The sequence below is a fragment of the Lolium perenne genome, chromosome 7, assembly GCF_019359855.2.
Source record: "Lolium perenne isolate Kyuss_39 chromosome 7, Kyuss_2.0, whole genome shotgun sequence".
In the NCBI taxonomy this organism is placed as follows: Eukaryota; Viridiplantae; Streptophyta; class Magnoliopsida; order Poales; family Poaceae; genus Lolium; species Lolium perenne.
This window is the reverse complement of record NC_067250.2, coordinates 248,192,742-248,215,548: the sequence shown is the minus strand read 5'-3', so window position 1 is coordinate 248,215,548 and position 22,807 is coordinate 248,192,742. Positions and strand designations below refer to the sequence as shown.

The following is a 22,807-nucleotide window of genomic DNA, read 5'->3' as shown; positions in this document are numbered from 1 at the left end:
TTTCCACCGCGACGCCAGGATACAGGTAAATTGCGCCCCTCGAAACTCCACTTCCCTAACAGAGGCCGACGATGTCCCAACTCCGCGCCTCACGGGCTAGGGATCACTGAGCACCAAAGCAACACCTTCGAGAAGAAAAATGACTACATCGTAGCGCTGCTGTCCGGACCAGCGAGGTGGCCCTAGAGTTTCTCCCGACACAAAATTGTATGTGTGATAGGGACTAGCCTGACACACTTTAGGGAGGTTTTACATGGTCCCCACGTCGATGCCGGACCTACCGGTGAGGATTGCCGGCCGCTCCTAAATCCACATCCACAAAGATCCCTAGGGAGGATGATGTACCAAGTGGCGAAGGACGAAATTTTTTTGAGGTCGGGCGAACTTTATAACAAAAAAAAAATTGACACAAAAAAATAAAATGGTCTTGACACAATAATATTGTATATGATGTTAAGCATAGTCAATGGTACTGGTAGTATGGTAATAGAAACATATTGAAATATAAGTATAACCTATGAACATACCGTATGAAGCTTTAATGTCGTCTAGAAGTTCCAGGCAATGGCAAAGCTCTACCTTCGCTTTGAAAATCTTTTTTAATTTCACCAAGATCAAGACTTTTAAATATCCCTCGCTCGATGTAGCACACCATCAAATCATTAAGCCAACCATCGGACATCTTGTTTCGCAACTCCGTCTTGATAATCTTCATAGCTGAGAATGCCCTTTCAACTGTTGCTGTCCCAACCGGTAAAAGCATTGCCAACTCAATAAGACGGTAAACTGTAGGGAACATGATATGCCTTTCAAGTTCAACCATCTTTTTAGCTAGGCTTGCAATGTCAAAACAAACTCTGAAATCTTCAACTCTCTTCATATGAACAAGAAATAACTGAAGGGAATCTTGTATATGATCTCGCTCATAATCAGAGAAATCCTCATGATAAATCTCTGTAAGCCGACCAAGTTTAATCACATCGAACCTAGCAAATGAGCCTCTTGGATCAAGACAAGAGAAGTTCTGAATAACCTCTGAAGATGCCTCATTAAAGCGATGATCAAACTCCGTGATAATAGAGTCTATGGCAACATAGAAGGTGTCAACACGATAAAAATGATCAGTGGTGAGTGCGTCTCTTCCCCCTTTTCTTGTTTTACCCCATTTTGTTACCATAGTATCCATACTTGGGATTATGATCTCATTTTCAATGCAAAATGATTTGACTTCTTCCAAGAGTGAATCCCAACCATGATTTCTCCAATTAACCAACCGTGTTCTCACATCCATAACCAAAGATATGGCCTGAAATGATACAAATAGAAGTTTAGATCAACAAAATATACATAGAAAAAGTAACCATTAAACGTTATCACATACCTGAATAATATTCTGATCCTTCTTTTGCAATAGAAGAGATACATCATTTGTCATACGAAGCAGTCTTAACATCATCTTCATGTGGAACACAAAACTAAAAGTCTCCATTTTATGAACATAACCTCCTGCCTTAGTTGGATTACGAGAATCATACTCAACAATGCTCAAAATTTCTATCGCTGCATCCCACATTGATTCAATACGACATAAGGTTGTGTAGTGAGAACCCCACCTTGTATCTCCAGGTCGGCACAAAGATGTTTCTTGATTTTTCCCTCTTCCCGTGGGCATTTCACCTTTCTTGATCTTAGATAGAAGATTCTCTTTGTGCTTATCAAGCAATATATCCTTCCTCCTGCAAGATGAACTAGAGAGAATGGCAATCTCTTTCACATCGTCAAAGAAATCCTCAAGACCTTTGCAACACCTCGATAAAGCAACAACAGTCAGCTGCAACTGGTGAGCAAAGCAATGAACATAAAAAGCATTTGGGTTCTCATCACGGATTAATTTCTGAAGGCCTTTAAATTCTCCCCTCATATTAGATGTTCCATCATACCCTTGCCCTCGTAGTCTTGCAATAAATAGATCGTGTTTAGAGAAAACCTCCAAAAGTGCCTTCTTTAAAGCTGGAGATGTTGTGTTTGGGACATGCCGAATACCCAAAAATCTTTCAATAATATCTCCAGTCTTGTTCACATACCTGCAATAAAATGATAAAAAAATTGTTGAATAACAGTACATAGAAAAGAAGTAAAGACAAAATACTTAACACACTTTGACACTTACCTCACAACCACGGCCATTTGTTCTTTCACAGATATATCACGGGATTCATCTATAAGAACAGAGAAAAGACAACCATCCATCTCTTCTTTGATGGATTTGGTGACTGCCTGCGCACAATGTCTGGCAAGTGCTTTCTGAATAGTTGAGGAAGTCATTTTGGCATTTTTAGGACATAGCTCTTCAAATGCAAGCTTCACTTCCCTATTTCTTTCTTTATACCAATCAAGCATCTCCAAGAAATTGCCTTTGTTTAAAGAAGAAGCTGATTCATCATGTCCACGGAATGGTTCACCTTGCAATGCTAGATAACTTACAATGCCCAAAGAAGTATCAACACGAGTTTCATACTTTACTAGTGCATCAGTTGTATAAGTTGTAACTTTGCTTTTCACACTTGCCTTCTGATTCTTAAAATCATCACATGCTGACCTTGACATATTATGCCTGCTACATGGCCCTCCAACATGTTTACGAAATGCATCCACCCCATTTTTCCAATGGTTGTACCCAGATTTGGTAAAGAAATCATGCCCAAATTTCTCATCCATACGATCATGTTTGAAAAGATAACAGTAGAAGCAATAAGCCGTATCATTTTCCACACTATATTCCAACCAATCAAAATTCTTATACCATTGTGGCCGAAAGGATCTATTATCTTTATTTGGAGGGAAATTATGATCAGTTGGCTGAGTTGGACCATTCTTTAAGTAAGCAAATCTAACATCGTCCCTAACATTGGGAGCAAACCGATCAAGTGGAATGCGAAGACCTGGATCAGGTTTTATGTAATCTATGAAATCAGTTATACCTTCAGCTCCTAGAACCTCAACATTCTCTTCCATTGTGGCTTCAACGGAATCTTCCACTTGTTCTGTGTCGGCGGCCATAGATCTAATCCATTCTTCCACTTCTGGATCTTCCTCTTGATGTTCCATAACATTTTCATTTGCATCAGATTCATGGGTGCTTGGTGAATTAGAGACGGTGCGACTAGCAAGTGGCAGAAAATATCTTTTTATATCTGCAATCCACAACATTAAGACATGAGTATTCTGTATTCAGTTCTGTGAGTGTTTGCCAATTTACCTAGTTCATAATTCATAACTTCAAACCATATTATCCGCATCCAATAATGAAAATATGAAATCACTACATAGTCAAAAACATTGTACCTCCCCTGTTTGCAGCTGCAGGTTCCTTCTTTTTTCTGTCCATCTGTACTCGATCGTTGATCTACTCCGGAAGTTCGGATGACCGGATGCCGGCCTGGCCTGAGCTTTGCTGCTCCGTTTTCTCCAATAGGCAGCAGCAGTACGGGGCAGCACAACGCGCCTGGTGGCCGGGGCCGGGGCGCCGTTTTCGGTGGGACTTGGGAGAACGACGATTCACGACGGCGTCGGTGTGCGTCCGTGCGTGACTGCGTGGCGAAGACGAGGTCAGATCGGCGATCGAGCGAGGGACTAGCGAACGATGGCTGAGAAACGAATGACCGATCGTGCCTTCAGGGCGTTGTGCGCTCGCCCACTCGTGCCTCCCCGGGAGTGGCCCATTAGGCCCAGTTCGGCCGAGGCAAGTAGAAATCAGCCCAGTTTACGTATTCCTCTTCGTTTATTTCCCAGAAACGAGCTGAAACTACTGTACCTTGCCCTACTGGGAGCTCCGCCCCTGGATGTACCACATGAGTGGATATACATGTGCAAATGAAATTCGAATATTCTAAATCGCTCATGTAATGATCGTATACATCCTTGGTTCCCGTGTTCCGTCATCTGGCTTATATTTTTCATCCCGCATTCAGATCGAAATGAATCTATGAAATTTGAAAGAGAGAGAGAAAAAAACATTTTTTTTTGCAATGTGCAGTTTTTGTTCGTGGGCGCTATGCAAATACTCCCGTTGCTTTGTCGTCGTCTACGTGTTGTACTATATGGCGGTAGCCGTGGAGCTCCTAGCTAGCTAGCAGCCACGGTCTTATCAGCATCGCCGGACGCTCTCTTGCCCGCTCGATCGTAGGTCGATCAGAAAACGTGCATCATGCATGATATTTTCGTTGGCAGCTAGCAGAGGCCGTGAGTGAGGGAGCTACCATACATGCTGTGTGAGCCCATCTATTTTGGACCTGCCAGTGCCATGAGCCCATCCGTAGGGGCCACACCCAGTGGGGCAATGCATGTGCACGCGTTACGCCAAGAGCGGACGGCCGCACCGTACCGTGCGTACTCCTGCTCCATCGGCCCCTCTCCATCGCCTGCTGCTCGATTCGACATGCGTGTGCACATCACTGGTGACGGCTCTCTCTCTCTCTCTCTGGTGATACGAGGATCCTCTGATTTACGCATGTGAACTTGTGATTGTGAAGGCCGTCGTCTTCTTTGAGCAGTTTCGCGTCCGCGTCGTGGACGTTCCGATGAGGTCGTTTCGCACGACGGCCGGCCGGCGTGTCTGCTCGGTTTCAGTTTGCGTGATTCCGTTACCGATCCGAAGCTGGGGATCGTGTTACACGTATGGTGTTTGCTTTCCATGGTACGTCGCTGATGCCCATACGCGTGTGGAGATTAGCCAGGTCTCTTTCGGCGTCGTGAGACACGATCGGTTCAGTTGGGTGATATCTATCGGCCCATCAGAAAACCTTTCTCTTGTGTCGTTATGTTTTGCCAGCTAAGATTTGGGATGGACGTCCTCGTTTTTGTCTTACCGAGTGGTGCGTCCAACTGGAGCAACACAATTCAAGCAAAGAAGAACCTGGTAGAGAGATAAAAACGACATTGAGAGCTGCTTTATGGGAAAGGGTGCTGCTAACCGGCACCTCCACCACGGCGGCCGGCCGTAGTGTTCCGATCCTTCACTGGAGAGAGCAAACCGGTGCCCTCGGGTAGGTCCGGTCAACCGGTATGTACGGGATTCCTCAGGAAAGGCGACCGGGAGGTGGCTGGAAAAACTCATATAGGGTTTCGTCCCCTTGCTGGCGACGTCGTCGGTCCGCTCCGCCTCCGGTGACCTTGGGACCTTGGAGGTGTACGTAGCGGACCACGACCTCTCACCGGTGGGAGGGTTTTCGTTCTTTGTTAAAAAAATTCAGTGTATTTTTGGGGATGGTGAGGCGGCGGCTCCACTCGCTCTGGTGGTGCATCTAGCATCGCCATTGGGCACGTGGAGTCATGTGCCACGCGGGATTCAATCGTTTTTCGTGTTCGTTGGTGTGGTTTCAAGTCAGTCTCTTCCGATATATGGTTGTCATTTTTAGCGACAGTTGCTGCTCTGGTGCGCTGGTCCTTTGGGGCCTTATCACGACGACTTCCCGTTTGTCTACTACAACAAATTCTACTACGACAAGTTTTGTGCGGCTCCGGTGATGGAGGGGCGAGGACGGTGGCGCGCTTTCGACTCGCGTCAGTATTTGTAGTCGTCGCTAGGTAGTCGAAATACCTACTTGTAATTTTTATTACTTTTAGATATGTTTGTACTGCTATTAATGATTATTACTAGATCGGAAGAATTTTCGCAAAAAAAAAACCCGGTGCCCTCGGGAGAAGGTGGTGTTCCCTTCTTTCTTGAAAAGAACTTCAGAACTTTGGCATGAACACACACATGTTAATATGTATATTTGACATGCAATTCACCTATGGTCATGGACGGAGCCAGCATAGATTTAATCTTCATCAACGCAAACACCGTGCAAGTGCGATCAGACTTAATGAAATTTTAAATATTTACAACTTGACATGCGGGCAGAAAGTAAATAAGGAGAAGAGTGATCACAGAGAGGAGGTGAAGTAAAGTCTGAATATCCAAACTGAGGCCTTTAGAGTATCTGTGATTACCAACTGCGGTTGGCAAATTGACAAGCGAAGCTTTTGAATTAATTGTTGAAAGTGCATGCAAGAAGTAGCGTTAATGGATGGGCAGAGAAGAATCTCTCGTATCATGGGAAGGAAGCTTTACTGAAATCAGTGATTCAAGCCAATGAGTTGTTTCTTACTCTTCAAAGGATCATGGAAAAAAAAACACATCTATTACGGGAAGATTTTGGTGAAGTGGAAATTTGGATAAGAGATCCATGCATTGGTTAGCCTAAATTGGCTATTCTGATCGCAAGGAGGCATGGGCTTCCATGATAAATTGGCTATTCCTCTTCTTTGTACGCAGTATACACTGGTTTTCCGATTAAAAACTGCAAGCAAAAAAGCGATGGCATCGCAATGCTACTGGTCGGAACAGCGAGTTGGCCTAGAATTTTCCCCAACACAAAGTAGAATGTGGGGTAGGGGCTAGCGCGACACCCTTTAGGGAGGTTTGGCGACGAAGTTGTGTCAGCATCGGACCTGCCGGCACGGATTGCTCCGCGGCCCTAAATCCACACCCCTAAATATCCGTAGTGAGGACGAGAGGTACCACATGAGTGGATATACACGAATGAGATCCGAATACTCCAAATCACTCGTGTCAGGACCTTATACATCCTAGGTCTCCGTGTTCCGTCATCCGGCTTATGTTTTTAATCCCGCATTCAGATCGAATGACTTTATGGAATTTGAGAGAGAGAGAAACTTTTTGCAATGTGCATGTTGTGTTCGTGGACGCTCTCGAAATACTCTTGTTGCTTTGCCATCCGCTACATGTTGTATATTAGTACAAGGAATCTAAAAAACTGGAGGATTGATGGGAAACAACAGCCAAATCTCACGGCTCCGGAACACACGGTGATGGAGCTCTCCAAACAATCCATGCAACCACAAAAGAAATAAAGAACCAAAGGGCATGGGAGTCGCGGGAAGAAATGAAGAACTAGAGTTTGCCACCAGCGGGCCTGGTTGTAAATCTATCATGTGCTCACCGTCACATGGGCCTTCGGATGGACACCACGGTAGGAGGGACGGGCCGAAGCAGGCTCTGAAGCCCAATTCACATTACTCTGGAGGACTGGATCGGGGTTCCCTATACCGCGCCCAGCTGCGCGTGCGAGCGGCGCATCGCCTGAAGGCAATCCAGCACCGGCCGGCCCATTAATTGTTGGTTCAACTCAAAATAAGTACAATTCTCTTTCTCTTTAAACATCATCCCACTTCCCACCTATAGCCTAGTGGTTGCCTCACCTGAGCACGAGTCCTAGGTTCAGCCTTTTTGTACTCCCTCCGATCCGGAAAAAATGTCGGACAGGACATTTTACAAAAACAATCTTGTATTTATTTTTCCCTCAACCAGCGGTCCACCTTATCCACTCTTTGGCTCCAACCCGCAACAGAAAAAAAAAGTGACGAGACGCACACAGCCATCCCTGTCTCCCTCGTTCCCCATTCACTTATCTCTCTCTCCTGCATCCACACCAAGATTTCGATCCAATCCCGACGACCTGCCCCGCCCCCGCCCATCCTCGTCGGCCGCCCAAGCCCTCCGCCGTCGCTGGCTGTCTTCCCTGCCGCTAGACCTTCCTTCCCCATGCCTCAGTTCGTCCATAGACAAATCTCCGACGGCTCAGCTTCTTGCAAAATGTCGAGAGCGACGAGGCGGGAGGCAGGAAGAGGAACGACTCCGGCTAGGCCTCGCCGGCGCCGCGCGGCCCGCGCCGGACCTGGACGCCCCTCCTCCCTCTTCAGTCCGACGGTCGCTGCTCTCAGACTCCCACCGATCACCTAGATAACAAGCAGAGGGTCCACGATTTTTACTGATTGTACAAGGGTTTATTTGTAAAACGTTTTTCTATTAACCGCCGGACACTTTTTCTGGATCGGAGGGAGTACTATTTTTCCAAATTTTAATTTAAATTGAAAATAAACCTGAACAAGATTTGAAATTAAGCAAATTTCGAATCCAAAAAAATTTAATATGAATTTTTTTAATTCAAACAAAAATTGTACAAATTTAAAATTGTTCAAAATAAAAAATGTTTAAAATTTACAATTTGAAAATGGCTCAGATTCAAAATTTTCTTAGATTCAAATTTTGCTCAAATATAAATTTGCTTAACTTTAAATTTTGCTTGAATTTCAAATTTGCTCAGATTTAAAATTTGCTCGAATTTGAAATTTATTTTAAAACCGAAAGAAAGAAACGGAAAAAAGAAAAACCAGAAAAAAAACCAGAGAAACCGCTAGAGGCGAGAAACAGCAAAGACCCGAAAGTTTGCAAAACCGGGAAAACCGGAAAAATCCACTCTCCTGCGCGTTAATGGGCCGGCCCGTAACGCACATAGCTGGGCGAGAAATAGGATTTTCTGACTGGATCCAATGGGCAGAGGGCCAGGCAACTACTTAAGGAGGGAGACCGCTCAAAAAAAAAAAAAAAACTACTTAAGGAGGGGAACACGTGTTGGCTGGATGTCGATGAACTGAAACCTGGAACCGGCTCTATTTCCTCCCCTTTGTTGTATATCCTCCTCTCCCACCTTGGCTCTAGATTTCCTTCCCTTCATGGTACGATCCTTTTTTTAAAATAATCAATACCACATATATTCATAGTAACAAATAGTACATGGTAGAGATACACGAGCTGACTTCAACAATATTATAAAATAAAGTCTAAAAGATACCAACAAATCTTCAAGGTCTTCAAATTCTTTCTTCTTCTAGAACACAATCTTGTACTCTTCTAAAGGAAGCCAAAGATAGATAACGAACCATAGACCTGTAAACACCGACGAAGGTCCTCCCATAATTTTAATTTGAGCCGCAATATTAACGCTGCGTGCACGCGCGCAACCATTAAAGAAGTAATTCAACATCGACAAGAGTACCAACACCAGCATGTCAGGGAATAACAACCTACTAGCCATGTCGACGTCAATGGATAGCTAAGAGTACGAATCACCATTGTCGAGCACGTAGCAGCCGGGACAAAAACTGCGAGGATAATTCTCCTTGCGTCAACCATGAGAAAAGTCTAAAATCGATCTGGCGAAAATCGTTCAACACCACCATTGACTCCGGGAAGAAGATCTCGTCGCTGAACGGAAGACCGAAGATCACTTATTGCAGACGATGCCATCTTCATTGAGGGAAAACCAATAAGAAGACGGCTATCAAAATCCTAACATAATCTAATGAAAACACTACATTTATTGAAAACTCCATGCATAGATCGGGTTCCCCATTCCTCCCGATGCCGGCGAAGCTGACTGGAGAAGGGAAACCCGATATATGGAGGAGGATGAACTGGAGGCGTCTAGGGTTGAGGCGACGGCTGCGCGTGCGTGTTTCCTTACATCAGCACCCGTGGTACTATTTCTACTTTCATGGTGTGATCCTTGTATCAGACCTTGACTCTGTGTTATGATTTGAATAGAGAGAGACAGATGTTGTTACAAAATCATACGGTCAAGGTGCTTCTAATCTAGTAACGGCTAAAGGTTGGTTCGATGGGAAGCAATAAATTTTGTATCGAACGATTAAATGCATACGTCTGTTTTACTCCGCCCCCTCCTCTCCCGACCCCTCCCCAACCCCTCCTCTCCCGACCCCTCCCCAACCCTAACCGCCGCCGGTAGCGCCGCCGGGGCAACGACCCACGGGGCGTGGCGGCGGCAGGGGCCTTTCCTCGCCGGCGTGGGGGACGGCGGATGGGCTCTCCCTTCCTCGACGCTCGCGGCGGCCGGCGCGGATGGTGATGGGCGGCGGCGGCTCTTGCGCTGCGGTCCCCCCGCCCCTCCCGTAGGCTTCCATCCGCAGCACACCGGCAGGGGCTGGTGGTGGGCGGCGGCCAGGCCCTCGGTCTGCGCCATGCCCTCCCCCCGCCTCTAGTCGGTCGTGGAGGCGATCTCGGGCTTCTTCCGCGTCACGAGGGCACCCGGGGCAGCATCCTTGGGTTCGACGGAGGAGGTGGCTCTCTTCTGCGCCGGAGAGGGTTGGCCTGCGGTTGGTGGTGGTGGATCTTTTGATCTATCACCGCGATCCGGCGGCGAGATGGAGGAGCATGGAAGCCGGCGATGGTGTCGCCGGTGGAGGGCTGGTTTGGCCAGCCCGGGATGGTCGCCGACGTGGGGGTCCGACCTGTATAAAGGCGGCGGTCCTAGGGCCTCTGTTGCGTGAAGAGGAGGACCTACCGGAGGCCTGGACTCGTGATCTGGCCGGAGGGTTGAGTTCCGGAAGGCTCCGCCGGCGAATGTAACAGTGCTTTGCCTGGAGTTTGTTGGATCGGAGGTATTCGGTCGTGCGCACCCATGCTTTTATTCCGACCGATTGGTTCTGGAGGGAGCGGCGCGAAGCTCTTTTTCTGTGTTGACATCAAGTGACTATGGATCCATGATGAAAGTCGGAAGAAGAGAATTTCATGAAGGCCAGAGGGGAGGACTAGCTAAGGGAGGTTCAAGTCTCCGCGCTGTTGAGAGACTGGCTTGGTGTTCCGGGCTTCACAGCAGCGGTATGAAAGTGGGGGCGACAACACATGTGAAGCGCAGAGTCCTATCTTTCAGGGTGAAAACCCAAGGTCTGGCCTTAACTGGTTGTGCCTGTCAATGACCTTGGTGGAGGCATTGTTTTGAGAGCGGGGACTATCTTCAGGGTGAAAACCTAAGATCTTTGATCGGGCGACGATGGTGTTTGAGCACTGTTCCCTTCTTGGAGGCGTCGTTTTTTGGAGAGTCTGTAATTCAGGTGTTGTCTTGGCGGTGGATGTACTGCTGTTGTTAGGCCCGAGATACTGTAGCGGGACTTTTGTTTCTTAGTTTTCTTTTCCTTTTTTTGACTGTGTGCATCCGTAGTGCTATTAGGGTGGTGCTTTGTTGCAGAGGCTGGGTGTAATTGGTATCTTCTTGATATTAATATATATTCCCTTTATCGAAAAATAAATTTGGTAGGGATTCCTAGCAGTGGCCTAAAAAAAGGGCTATAGGTGTTTTCTCTATTTTAAAATGATACGGAATTCATTTAATTAAGAATTCAAATATCTTCAGAAGACTTCGGGAATGATATTTGGAGATTTGAATCTTGATCATTTCATCATTTTATACCTTCATTTTTTTCTGATTAAGCTGCACTAAAGGTTAGAAAAAAAATCATAAAACACGTCTGCTTTGAATAACTTTATTCACATAAAAACTCAGCAATAGTGAACATTGTTGACATCACATTACTGCCGAGAAAACCATTCCGTTCCGTTACATTCCAATAAATCGCAAGCACTAGTTAAATAATACTACAATCGCATGGAAGAACCCTAACTAATTAGCAATCACAAAAAACAGGTACCCTTCAGTTGCAACCGATGCAGAAAGATTAGCACTTCTCAAAAAGAGCCTGCCTCACAGGTGATCCACAGAAAATCAGAGGTGGTCGCCGTTCATGAGCGCGGTGGCCGTGGCGCCGCACGACACGGCCTCCCTGGGCACCTTCCCGACCTGGTCGATGGCCTCGGCGAAGATGACACCCATGCCCATGTGCAGGTGCGGCTCGATGTGGCAGTGGAACGCCCACACGCCCGGGTTGTCTGCCACGAACCGGAGCGCCGTCCACCCGTACGGGAAGATCACCGCCGTGTTCCGCAGCGGCGGGTTCACCAGGTTGAGCCTCGCCGCGTCGGAGGCGTCCCCCTTGTACGCCCCCTCGCCGTAGCCGAGCACCCAGAAGTCGTGCCCGTGCAGGTGCCACGGGTGCACCTCGCTGACGTTGTGCGCCAGCGCGTTGGCGTTCTGCAGCACCACGTCCACCGTGGTGTTGTGCCGCAGCACGTACACGTTGTCCCCCGTCGTCGTGTTCGGGTTCTGCGGCGGCTTCGTCACGTCGTAGGCGCGCCCGAACGTGTCCGCCGGCCGCGCGGCGGCGAGCGCCGTCTTCAGCCCCATCTTGAGGGACCCCAGGTACGGCGTCGCCGGGAGCACCATGGACACGTTGTTGATGGACCACTTGATGTGCCCGCCGATCTTGTTCTGCGTGTTGAGCAGCTCGATGCGGCGGTCCGACGTCGCCGGCGGCGCGGGCGTGCCGGCGCGGGCGCGGATCTTGTTCGTGAAGGCCTTGCTGTGCGCGGTGTCGTTCCACACCGGGGTCACCGGCGGCGCGATGGCCGGCAGCTTGAACCCGCGGTTGGACCGGTAGTTCAGCAGGGCCAGCGCCGGCGCCGTCTTGGGCATCCGGCCGCGCACGCCGACGCTGATCCAGTAGTTGGACGACGGGTCCTGGTCGGTGGTGAGCAGCACGGAGTAGCTGTCGCCGGAGTAGATGTCCATGTCGTCCACGACGAACGGCTCCACGTAGTTGCCGTCGGCCTCCACCACCGTCAGCTTGTGATTCTGAAACGATGAACGAGCGATCATGATTCTGTACATTGCACCAACGGTTTACACTGTTCTGTCCTTGGACAATTATTCATCTTCGATTTGCTTACCCCGATAGCGAGGTTGAGAGAAGCCAGCGAGGTGGTACTGGCGATCCTCAGCCTGTAGGTTTTGTTGGGCTGGACGGGGAGGATCACCGGGGCGCAATGCTTGTTGCCGCCGGCGGTGCACTGCTTGGTGCCCGGCGTGTGCGCCGCCGCGAGCGAGCAGTTGAACTGCCCCCTACCGTTGATCAGCAACGACTGCAGCACAACAAGAAAACACGGTGCATGTCGTTAGCACAAAAATTCCGGCAGAATCTCTCTTCATGATTGCAAGATGAAAACATATTCCGATTAGATAAGGTGACCAGAGATTCAAATCATAATGTTCATTGCCCATTATTAAGTGAGCACTTCCAGTTATATTTTGCTTGTGTTAGTAAATCAACAGATCAATGTTCCAACAGTGTAGATGGTAGTACTGATCCTGCCAACCATGGACCTCAAATCCCCAAGGACTTGTAGTTTAGCTGATCCTCATTGTGTGAATCGGCAGTGACACATCACTGTTCTTGTTGGAATTTCTTCCCCAACACATCCATTGCTTATGCAATAGATGTGCAGTGTGCACACAAGAAAAAGATCTACCACCATGATGCACTCATGCTGGCTTGACTTTTTCCTGACCACCCAATCGCTAAGCCAAAGCACCCCACACAATAATAGTACTACTACCTCACTGCTCACTCTGTAACTTTTTGAAAATAAAACACACCATCTGCTCTGCATCGTGCATCTCACCGGGCAGATGTTTCCAAGATCGACAGAGAAAGGGGCCTTGCATGGATGCTTTTCGATGACACATGACCACAAGTGTCCCCTCTGAAAATCATGTGCCCTTGTGACACGCCAAAGCATTTCTACAGAAATTTGTGCTCTGTGTGTATGCAATGCAAAGCATGCTTGGGCTGTGCATAGGAACATGATCTGTCCCGACACTGTTAGCACACATATAATACTGGTCTTGAGGACTACAAAGTGTCCTATACATGGTACACTTTTTTTGAGGTGGGATTGCTTCTTTCTAGGAAGCTCTATAGGGTGGGTTCCATTTGTTTTGTTGCCTTTCTGATCAGCACAGTTGGTCCTGGATGCATGTAAGCTTTCTTGTCCTGATGAGAAAGCTGACAATGTGCATTAGAGCATCTCCCCCCCAAACGGCGTTTGGGGGACGGCAGACAAGAAATGGAGAAAATCGCGTCCCAATTCGTCCCCTCAAAAGTTTAAATAGCCTTTTCATTTGTGTCCGGCGTCCCTGGTAGAGACTCTATGTATAGAGTCTCTACCGGGGACACCGGACACAAAATGAGAGCCCATATGCATGCATGCAGTCCCTAGTCCCCACATGCCATTCTCTTTTCCCACACTTTCTCTCACCTACTTTTCCCACATGGGGTGGTCCCTTCTATTAAAATGCATGCATCCGGACGCCGTTTGAGGGACGCGGCTGGAAAGGGTCTCTTTTCTGTATAGATTTTTGATCTCTTTTTGTCCGGCGCGGTCCTAAACATGCCCCAAATCATTTGTGCCGGACGTTTTTTGAGGGACGCGACTGGAGATGCTCTTATAAGTATCACCATCAGTTGCATCTTTGAGGCCATACTTGCTTAACTGTACTGAGTGTCTAGCAACAACCCAAGATTTGTTCTAAACTATTATTTAACTAACAAGAGCAAGCATTTCCATTAAAAAAAATCCTAACCATGCCTTTTACCATCAGGACAGTTGGCCATGGATGCTTGTGTAACCTTTTTGGTCCTGATTAGAAAGCTGACTGTTGGGCATTATCAGATTATTACCATCAGCTGCATCTTTGAGGCCATGCTTGCTTAACTATATGCACTGAGTGTCTAGCAACAACCCAAAAGTTGTCCCAAACTATTATTTAACTGAAAAGAGTAAGCATTTTCATTTTAAAAAAATCCTAGCCATGCCTTTTACTATCCTATATAAGTGGCTCATTTTATTTAACCATAGTGCGTAACAATAATTGAACCCGGCATGTCTGCATAATTACAAAGTATCAATTGACAAAATTATATCAGGAAAGTGGTGTATTCATTTTCGAAACCAAGGAAGTTGATGAGGTGTAAAGCACCCAATTCACCGGTTAACTGAACTTTTCTAGCGTGGTTCCAGTTCAGAATTCCAGAAGAGAACAAAAACCGTGTGGTCTTGCAGGGATCAGCTAAATCAGATGGATGTGCTACAAACTGCCAGTGCCATATTTGGATGGAAGTGCTCAAGGAAATGTTTTCTGTGTTTTGGATTTTACTCGAAACTGCGCTTTTCGCTGGTTCTGATTGCAAGTCAGACCGATTATGAAACCATTTTTGTGATTTGTATTTCGAGATCAGTAACCGAAGGTTTACCTGCGGCTCGCCGATCCATCTCATGGGGCTGGAGGAGAGGCCAACCATCTGGTTATAGATGCTCTCATGGTACCAGTCGCTGAGTAGCAGGTTCAGCTCGCCGTCATACTTGAACGGTTCCTCCTCCCCATCTGCCACATCCACGATCAGAGACCCATATAGCCCTGCTGCCCTCTGCATTCCGAAGTGCCCGTGGTAGAAGTATGTCCCCGGCTGCAGCCATGAACAGATTTTCATCATTCACATGTCCAAGAACAAACAAGTTGCAACTTTTGAAAGTAAACTTGAGATTAAGTTGAGCTTCCTTCTTGACATGAACAATGATGCATGGCATGTAGGAGATGTGGTCAGTACTAGTTAGTACCTTGTCGACGACAAATCGATAGGTGAAGGTTTCTTCGGGGTTGATCGCGCACTGGGAGATCGCCGCTGTGCCGTCCGCCCATGGCGTCCCAATCTGTCATCATTGTTCATACCGTTGCTGAAATGTTAGCAAAAGAGTGACATCTCCTAGCGAAGCTCGATCTGTATGAAGCAGGATAGCACATATAAAACAGTGTGCTCATGTGGTTACCTGTCTGATGCCGTGCCAATGGATGACCACGCCCTCGGTGTGCAGCCCGTTCTTCAGCTCGACGACGATGGTGTCGCCGGCCTTGGCGCGTATCGTCGGGCCGGGGAACTGGCCGTTGATGCCGATGACCACTTTCTCCTCGCAGTCCGGCGACCAGAACATGTTGCTCACCTCCCATTTCAAGTGCCTGGCCTTGGCCGCCTCTGCGCAATGCACTAGTGCCAAGAGAGCGCAGAACGCAAAGAACACCACGGGAAGCCTCATGTCGACAATGGAAAGAGGCTGCTGCAAAGACTAGTAAGTGGAGGAAAGGTTGAATGAAAGGCAAAAATGGGAAGATGAGCTCTGAGAGATGCTGCTGCCTGTTCAAGATGGTAGGATGGTGAGCCAGTTTTATACAGGGCAAAAAGTGATCTCAAATGCCAAAACATGGTGTTGTTCGTTTATTTTTCTCCTCTATTTCTCAACGGAAAGTGAAAAAGAAAAAAACTCTATTCGCTCAGTAGTGGGGTTAGGTCTGGGAGGCCAGTGACTTGTTCTGGAGCATCTGCCGAAATAGATCGCTTCCTAGCGGCTTGCAGAAGTGCTCGAAATGGCTCAACTTTCCTGATTTTCCTATTGCATCTTTGTGGCTAACGAATAAAGATGTTCATATCGTTCTTGTTGCTTTGTAGTAGTAGTTAATTAAGTCTGTTGCATGTGACGGTGGTCGCCTATTTTTGTGAGCCTACACAAATAGTTTTATGCATTGGCCAGACATTACCGCGTCGGCTTCCTCATATCCTCTGCTGGTCCACATGCTACACGCATATGTTCTTGGTAGCTAGTGTGCATTCTTTGCAAAGACAATTCTCATCTTTCTTTTGCTTAAACTAGGAAGGATGCAAAGCTGCATGCACATGGTTTTCTGTTTTTTTAATAAAAAGAGAACTGTATGGGTGTACATGCATGGCTTTATAATTCATAATTTGCACGCCGACGATTATTTGCCTTTTATCCCCATCAGTGTAGTTGAAACCGACATGAACAATATACCCTTTTCAGCTATTTTCTCTACCCCGTTGTAGAAATCGCCTTCTGTCGATAGATGGCTTACCTCGTGCCCTCGGGGAAACAAATCTCTTGGACTATTAGTGGCCTCATTTTACATTCACTATACAAGTTAACACTGTTTGAAATGGGAGGTGGTGTTTTGGCTAGTAGGGGTGCATATAATCCTATTATACAAAATGCATAAAAAAGTAAATTTAAAAATGTTAAAAAATTCCGAAACAAAATTTAGTATAGTTGCTCTGAGTAAAAAATATGCAGGTGTCAGCGTCAAATTGATTAACTAAAAAAAGACGTAGCTTAGTGGACAATACAATTTGCACTGGATATATAGTGCGCGTGATCAATCGTTCTTCAATCTTAATTCATCGTGATCCGTTTCTGCAGCTCAAATCATGTTTTCTTCATGCACAATGTATAATCTATACTCTGTTGCTTTGCCTCAAGTGAAAACAATCACTGTGATCTTGCTCATAATCACTACCGCGTTTGGAGTAAATTAAGATAGAAACAAAGCAAGGATCTCAGTTGCAGACAGTGGAAATCTACATGCCATGATTACGGTGATAGCAGACAGGCTCCTTTGCTCTTTTTTTTTTTGTCTGGCTTTGACCATATTTCGTCACGGAATCAAGTAGAATGCACGCAAGGTATTGCCCGTTATTTCAACTATTCAATGAGCTTGTTATTTCTCTATTCTTTTCACACTTTGTCGATCATTTTTTTCCGATAAAGTGGCGTTTTTTACTTAGTAACTTACACGAATCGATACAACTAACCAGAATTCACACATAGTCTCTGCATAACCAGATGCGTATAGCCTTTAAATTATCTCAGATAGTCTCAAATAAAAGGTCAAATCAACCTAGACTACACCACCATCCAACCTGAGGGATTCTCCTTTTTCTTTTATGAGGGAAAGCCACCGCGGCACCTTCATTGATTATTGATTAAACTTACATTGTTTGCCAAATAGCTAATAAGAAAATCAGGAAGATTCTCATGCTAAACAATTGAATGAGGTCCCTCCGCATTACAAGCCAATGTATGGGCCACAAAGTTGCTTTTCCTTGGGACAATGAGCAAATTTAACACTAGCAAAACCTTTAACTAAAAAGGAGCACTCCTGTGCAGCACGACCTATTGCATTACCTTCATCTTGCATTGCTTCGATCACTTCCATACACTATTCATCACCAATCTATTACATGATTGCATCCCACCCGCCCTTCGAGTAGAAGACCACCTCGAAGAGCTCTAGCTTTTGCGTTGGCCGCATCAACAATATTGGGTATACCGCACCAAGAACTACCGATAAATGTACCTCGGTAGTCTGGCAAGACTGCTCACCTATAAAATCAGCATTTCAAAAGGCCGCATCAACATTTAGTTTAACAAAACCCTCAGGTTTTTCCCCAACCAGCGTCTGATACCTGATGTTTTCTTACAAGACTTGGAGAATTTAGCACCATAACAAGTATTGCCTATGAACTCCTTGCCGGTATCTGAACCGGTTCGTCACGCTTATTTTTTCTCCGTTCCCACCATCTGCACCAACAAGTTTCGTTTGACACCCCCGCGCAAAAAAAAAGTTTCGTTTGACATCAGCTCTTTCATTCCAAATCCGCCATGGCTGGAACATTTGTATCACTCTTCCTCAGAAGAAATTCAAGGACCACTGATCCCTCATGGTCGACCCCCGCTCTGCAAACTCAAGCACATTAAGCGATAAGATCACTCTGTACCCCTTTGTAATTAAGCTACGAAATGGTACGGAACGGTCTTTGTTTTGATTTACAGGAGGGGTGCCTTGTGCAACTTGGGATGCAAATAGTTCGGTCGTGTAGCTTTTCAGATCAGTGGTGAGCGGTAGTATCTCGGGACATCCATCCCAAAATATGGAGCGGCGAGTAGATGAAGCAGCGGCCCTAAGAGTCCAGGAGCTTTGAGAGCATGATCTCGTGTCGTGTGGGCAAATACGTCGCCATCGAACTTGTGGTGTTGGGCGTTGGTGGGTTAGACAAAACATTCGAAGCATGATTGTGGTGCGCTTGTGTATTTACCTCCACGGGCGAGTCATTATCTACTCCTCTTATAGCAGTCACAATTCCTTCTCTCGGGCAATGGTGGGAGGCCGACTAGTTTCGACGGAGCGGGTTTTCCGTGGTGCAGTGTTTGTCAGGTTGGATTTTTTTGTTGCGTTGGCAAGTATATCGGCTTGAGTGGATTTGACCATTACTTGTTAGAGTTTATTATATGGATACCGGCGTTGATGTATTGGTGTTTTCTGCAGTTAACTATGCAATAACATGACATGCAAAGATTTTGTTATGATTTTATAAAACATTTATTTAGCATCCTTAACGGTAACATTAGACATAACTCCCTGGTTTAGCACTGTTAGATTGATGCACTAGTCAAGTATTTTAAAAGTTCAAACTGTAGGAACTAGGCTATATATTTTAGCATTTCCTCTCACGTTTAGACTGAACAAACGAAAAGATTATAGAGATGCGATCGACGAGAGAAGCCCTTTCCAACAATCTTAGGCTATAATCGTCAAGCAAAGTTTCTTGAAGAGCCCGGCAATGCCAAATGGAGAATAAAACAAACAGAATTTAATGCAAGACTTTGGAGACCTGCCTTTCTTTGTCACTCGCCATTGACTCAGCTCGATTTCTTCACACTTTCTTTCGAGTCGTCGACAACAACAACCTCCTCTCATTTTCTTCCCGCTGTCACACACTCACAGTCTCACACTGCGACTGCTCCTGCTCGAGTTCTCCCTATAAAGATGAATTGAGGGATAGCTACCGAGGTAGCACTGGAAAGTGACTAAAGATGTCGGCCGGGATTTCCTGCAAGTAGAATAGGCACAGAAAATTTCGCGCAGATTGGTACTAGTCTAGCGCACGACAAAGAGGTAAAAGTTTTTTTTGTGCGAAACACGAAGATATAAAGTTGTATGGAGTTTTTCTGCATCGAGCAACAAGTGTCAAGCAGAGTTTCTTGGAGACGTGGAGTGCACCTTGACGCCAGCCGGGAGCACAAACGACAGGCGAGTTTCATGCAACGCTTTAATTTCGTTGCCGTTTTGATGTCACTCCTAACTCACTCACTCACTTCTGCACTTGGTATACCGTATCTCCCCAGTTATGATCTGAAAAACTTTCACACATATAGCTGTGAACCAGATGCGTCCCGCCGTGTCAAACGGAGCATGAAGCGGACAAAAGTTACCACCTGGCCTATCCTTTTGGAAAGCTATATACTCCATCCGTCTGAAAATAGGTGTCCGGATGGAGTAAAAGCTAACATGAGAATTTTAATATCCCGAAACGAACACATTGCTAGTCGTCGGGTCTTCAAGTGTACGGTCGATGATTAAAAAAAGCTGCTACCGCCACGAAATTTCCCTTCATCACTGACTCCCTCAAAATCTGCATTATATTTTTTTGAACCGTCAAACAAACCTCGTATCTTCTTCTTTGCGTTAAACCCGCATCATGTGCCGGATTTTCTCCCCGTAGTTGTTCCTGCATGTATCTTCCTCCATGGAAATTAGGTGCGAGTGTGCCACTATTTTCAGTTCTCTGTCAGATAATGTCATCAAATCTCAGTTGCAACTCATGTTGCAGCTAATGACTATCACAAATCACAAAGCAAATCTAGCAGCTTGGAATTTATTTCTTAGTTGCATCTCTAATTGCAACTAGAAAAATCTCAATTGCAACTTCACTTGCAACTGAAAGAACTTAGTTGCAACCCAACTTGCAACTCATATACACGAATCATGATACAATCAAAAGGTGTAGGATCTGACTTAGCAGTTCTTAGCTAGCTGAGAACTAGCAAGTCACATGGAAATTATAACTCTAGGAGGCGCACGGGCCAGCCTAGCACCGTAGTTGGTCTATTTGGACTTGCCGGAATGATATACAAAAGGGAACCAATTTTTTGCAGGTTATTCTTCGTACGACGCACTGGATACAACTATGGGCGTACATTCTCCTGGAGGACCAGCGGGGTACTATGGCTACTGGATGCAACCGTATGCTGAAGGTCACTCACGACTGCTATTTTCAGGCTACTGGATGGCGGCACGTTAGCAGAATTCTTGATGGATAGTTTTTGTGTACTTTCCATCTACTTGGGTTTCTTCTTTTGGTTTCAACAAATAGCAGACTCTTTATATGTAATAAGCACTTCACTATGACATTTTTTTAATAAATGGCTGTGTGCATCGATTGATGCAGAGGCCGGGGCGATGCTCCCATATCTAAAAAAAAAGAAAGGTTGGACAAATTTCCTGGAACGGGATACAAACACGTCAATAGCTGGTTTTCATAGAGCGCACCATAATGCAAAATGGAGCACAACACCAAACTATCCATCTCCTATTGAGATGCCATTGTCATTCGTTACTTTGTTAGTAAATAGTGGGAACGTTTTTAGGGTTGGACGCTGGTCCTAGTCGAAAGGCGTCTAGCCGTGCCTCATGTATGTTCCACCCGCCGCATTAGCACTTCAGGCCAGGTGTGTGGGTCCAACATGCCCCTGGAAGCCCTCTTGTGTGGCTCGATTCATCTAAGTAAACTATTCGACGTATTTTTCTTCCTTTTCTCCTTTTTTGAAAATACCTTTTTAGAATGTCAGTCTATTAATAATCATCAACAACAGTGTAAAGAACATCAAAAGTAATAAAAATCACATGCAGATCTTTGGACCACCTAACGACTACAATGGTCTGGAGTAGGGCGCCGCCGCCCTAGTCCCTCCGTCACCGGAGCCGTAAAAACTCGTCGAAGTTGAGCTTGTTGTAGTAGACAGATAGAAATTCATCATGCTAAGGCCCCAAAAACCAACAGAATAGAGCAGAAGTGATCGTCAATGATGAAAACCGTGGATCGAAAGAGCCAAATCTGTAACCATATATACTGACGAACACAGAGATGGAGTAGATCTTAGGAGATCCGCTCGACACACAACTCCACGTGCCCTCCGCAGAAGCTGGACACACCACCAAAATGAGAATATGACGGAGAGAACCTTATTCTAGCTTCATTCGATATAGCCGCCTCACCATCCCAAATAAGACACTAAAAACAACCTAAAAAAAAGTGTCCCAGTTTCCAATCTCAATCTCACGTGTGTTTCTCTTGTTCCAAATCTCCCTGCTCAAGTCCCACTTTTCCTCCCGCAAAAATCTGGCCATTTGTTCATTTGGGTAGGCTTTTTGTTGTTGCTCATTTTAATTGATTAGTTTTCAATCTCAGTCTCACTATAGCATGAGACTAGGCAAGCCATAGGTTTCTGATTCAGTGTTGTGTTGTCTGCCATTTTGATCCACCATGTTCTGGTTGTTGGTTATGTCGTTCTTTGCAAGGTGTTTAGTAGGCTGTAGGCCGGCCGAACCAATATTGTAGCTAGCATCCCCAAATCTCGTGTATCTTTTCCTTTGCGTACGTTAAATCCGCATCCTGTGCGGTCCGTCTTCTCCACAGTTGTTCTTGCGTATATCTTCTCCATCAAGATCATTGCTCTTGGAGGCGGATGGGTAACAGGCTATAGGTCTAGCACCACGGAATGATAAAAAGTTAGACAAATTCCCTGGAACAGGCCATAGACGTCAAAGCTTGGGTTCATAGAGCGCACCGAGCGCAATGCCAAATGGAGCATAAAACCAAACAGGAGTTAATGCAATTTGCATTCATCACTGATGACTCAGTCGGTTCCTTTGTAGTTTTCCCACTCGTGAAACAAATATGTCATGTGTCTCATAAAGACGGAATATTCTTCAGTGGGAGGCGACGTTCCCGTCGACAGTGAGGCGCCCGTGGTGACTTCGTCAATCTCAAGACCCGCCGGATCAGTTCTTCAACGCAGTCTCTTGGAGGTGCTCATAGGGGTAGGGTGTGCGTGTGTGCGTTCATAGGGGTGAGTGTGTGCGCGTATATATGAGCGTCTTTGATTGTAATGTGTTTCGCAAAAAAAAAAATCTCCGAAAATGCAATTCGGCTCCCAGTGCTCCTGCATATGAAAAAAAAAAAGAATTTTATGAGTGTGAAAAAATATGAAAAATATTAGACATGTATATGTTCCTATCAGTTGGTTGTTTACAATCTTTTATGAACATAACGTACATATTGCGACTTGTGTTCTAAAAAGACATGTCGAGTGAAAAAAATATTTTTTGCTTAGAGCACTAAATTTTGCCATTTTTAAATTTGGGAAACATATGTCTCGATTTTGCATGAATATTTTCACAAACACTGGCTATAGTAGCAAAAACAGGTACACACAATTTCAGATTTTTTTTAAAAAAATCTATTT

General features: G+C 45.8%; 2 protein-coding genes across 2 annotated transcripts; both read right to left on the bottom strand.

Annotated features, from left to right (window-relative positions):
• Positions 1-538: 538 nt before the first annotated feature.
• On the bottom strand, positions 539-3,388 carry LOC127315345 (uncharacterized). The gene is made up of 8 exons (XM_071824266.1): positions 3,346-3,388; positions 2,896-3,194; positions 2,171-2,304; positions 1,988-2,084; positions 1,678-1,837; positions 1,382-1,560; positions 1,189-1,306; positions 539-1,083 (listed from the first exon to the last, which is right to left on the bottom strand). Exons 1-8 carry the CDS (start codon positions 3,386-3,388, stop codon positions 539-541), a joined length of 1,575 nt encoding a protein of 524 aa, XP_071680367.1.
• A 7,785-nt stretch (positions 3,389-11,173) lies between these two features.
• Positions 11,174-15,904, bottom strand: LOC127313233 (L-ascorbate oxidase). The gene is made up of 5 exons (XM_051343785.2): positions 15,425-15,904; positions 15,215-15,307; positions 14,851-15,063; positions 12,488-12,679; positions 11,174-12,392 (listed from the first exon to the last, which is right to left on the bottom strand). The coding sequence occupies exons 1-5, from the start codon at positions 15,686-15,688 to the stop codon at positions 11,427-11,429; spliced, it is 1,728 nt and encodes a 575-aa protein (XP_051199745.1). The 5' UTR covers positions 15,689-15,904; the 3' UTR covers positions 11,174-11,426.
• Between the last annotated feature and the right edge of the window lie 6,903 nt (positions 15,905-22,807).

Coding starts and splice junctions, on each gene's coding strand:
- LOC127313233 (XM_051343785.2), bottom strand. CDS start 15,688: ATGAGGCTTCCCGTGGTGTTCTTTGCGTTCTGCGCTCTCTTGGCACTA. Junction 15,308..15,424: donor ATTGGCACGGCATCAGACAG/GTAACCACATGA, acceptor CAATGATGACAG/ATTGGGACGCCATGGGCGGA. Junction 12,393..12,487: donor CTCTCAACCTCGCTATCGGG/GTAAGCAAATCG, acceptor TCATCGTTTCAG/AATCACAAGCTGACGGTGGT.
- LOC127315345 (XM_071824266.1), bottom strand. CDS start 3,388: ATGGACAGAAAAAAGAAGGAACCTGCAGCTGCAAACAGGGGAG. Junction 3,195..3,345: donor TGCAGCTGCAAACAGGGGAG/GTACAATGTTTT, acceptor TGTGGATTGCAG/ATATAAAAAGATATTTTCTG. Junction 2,085..2,170: donor CAAATGGCCGTGGTTGTGAG/GTAAGTGTCAAA, acceptor ATTTTATTGCAG/GTATGTGAACAAGACTGGAG.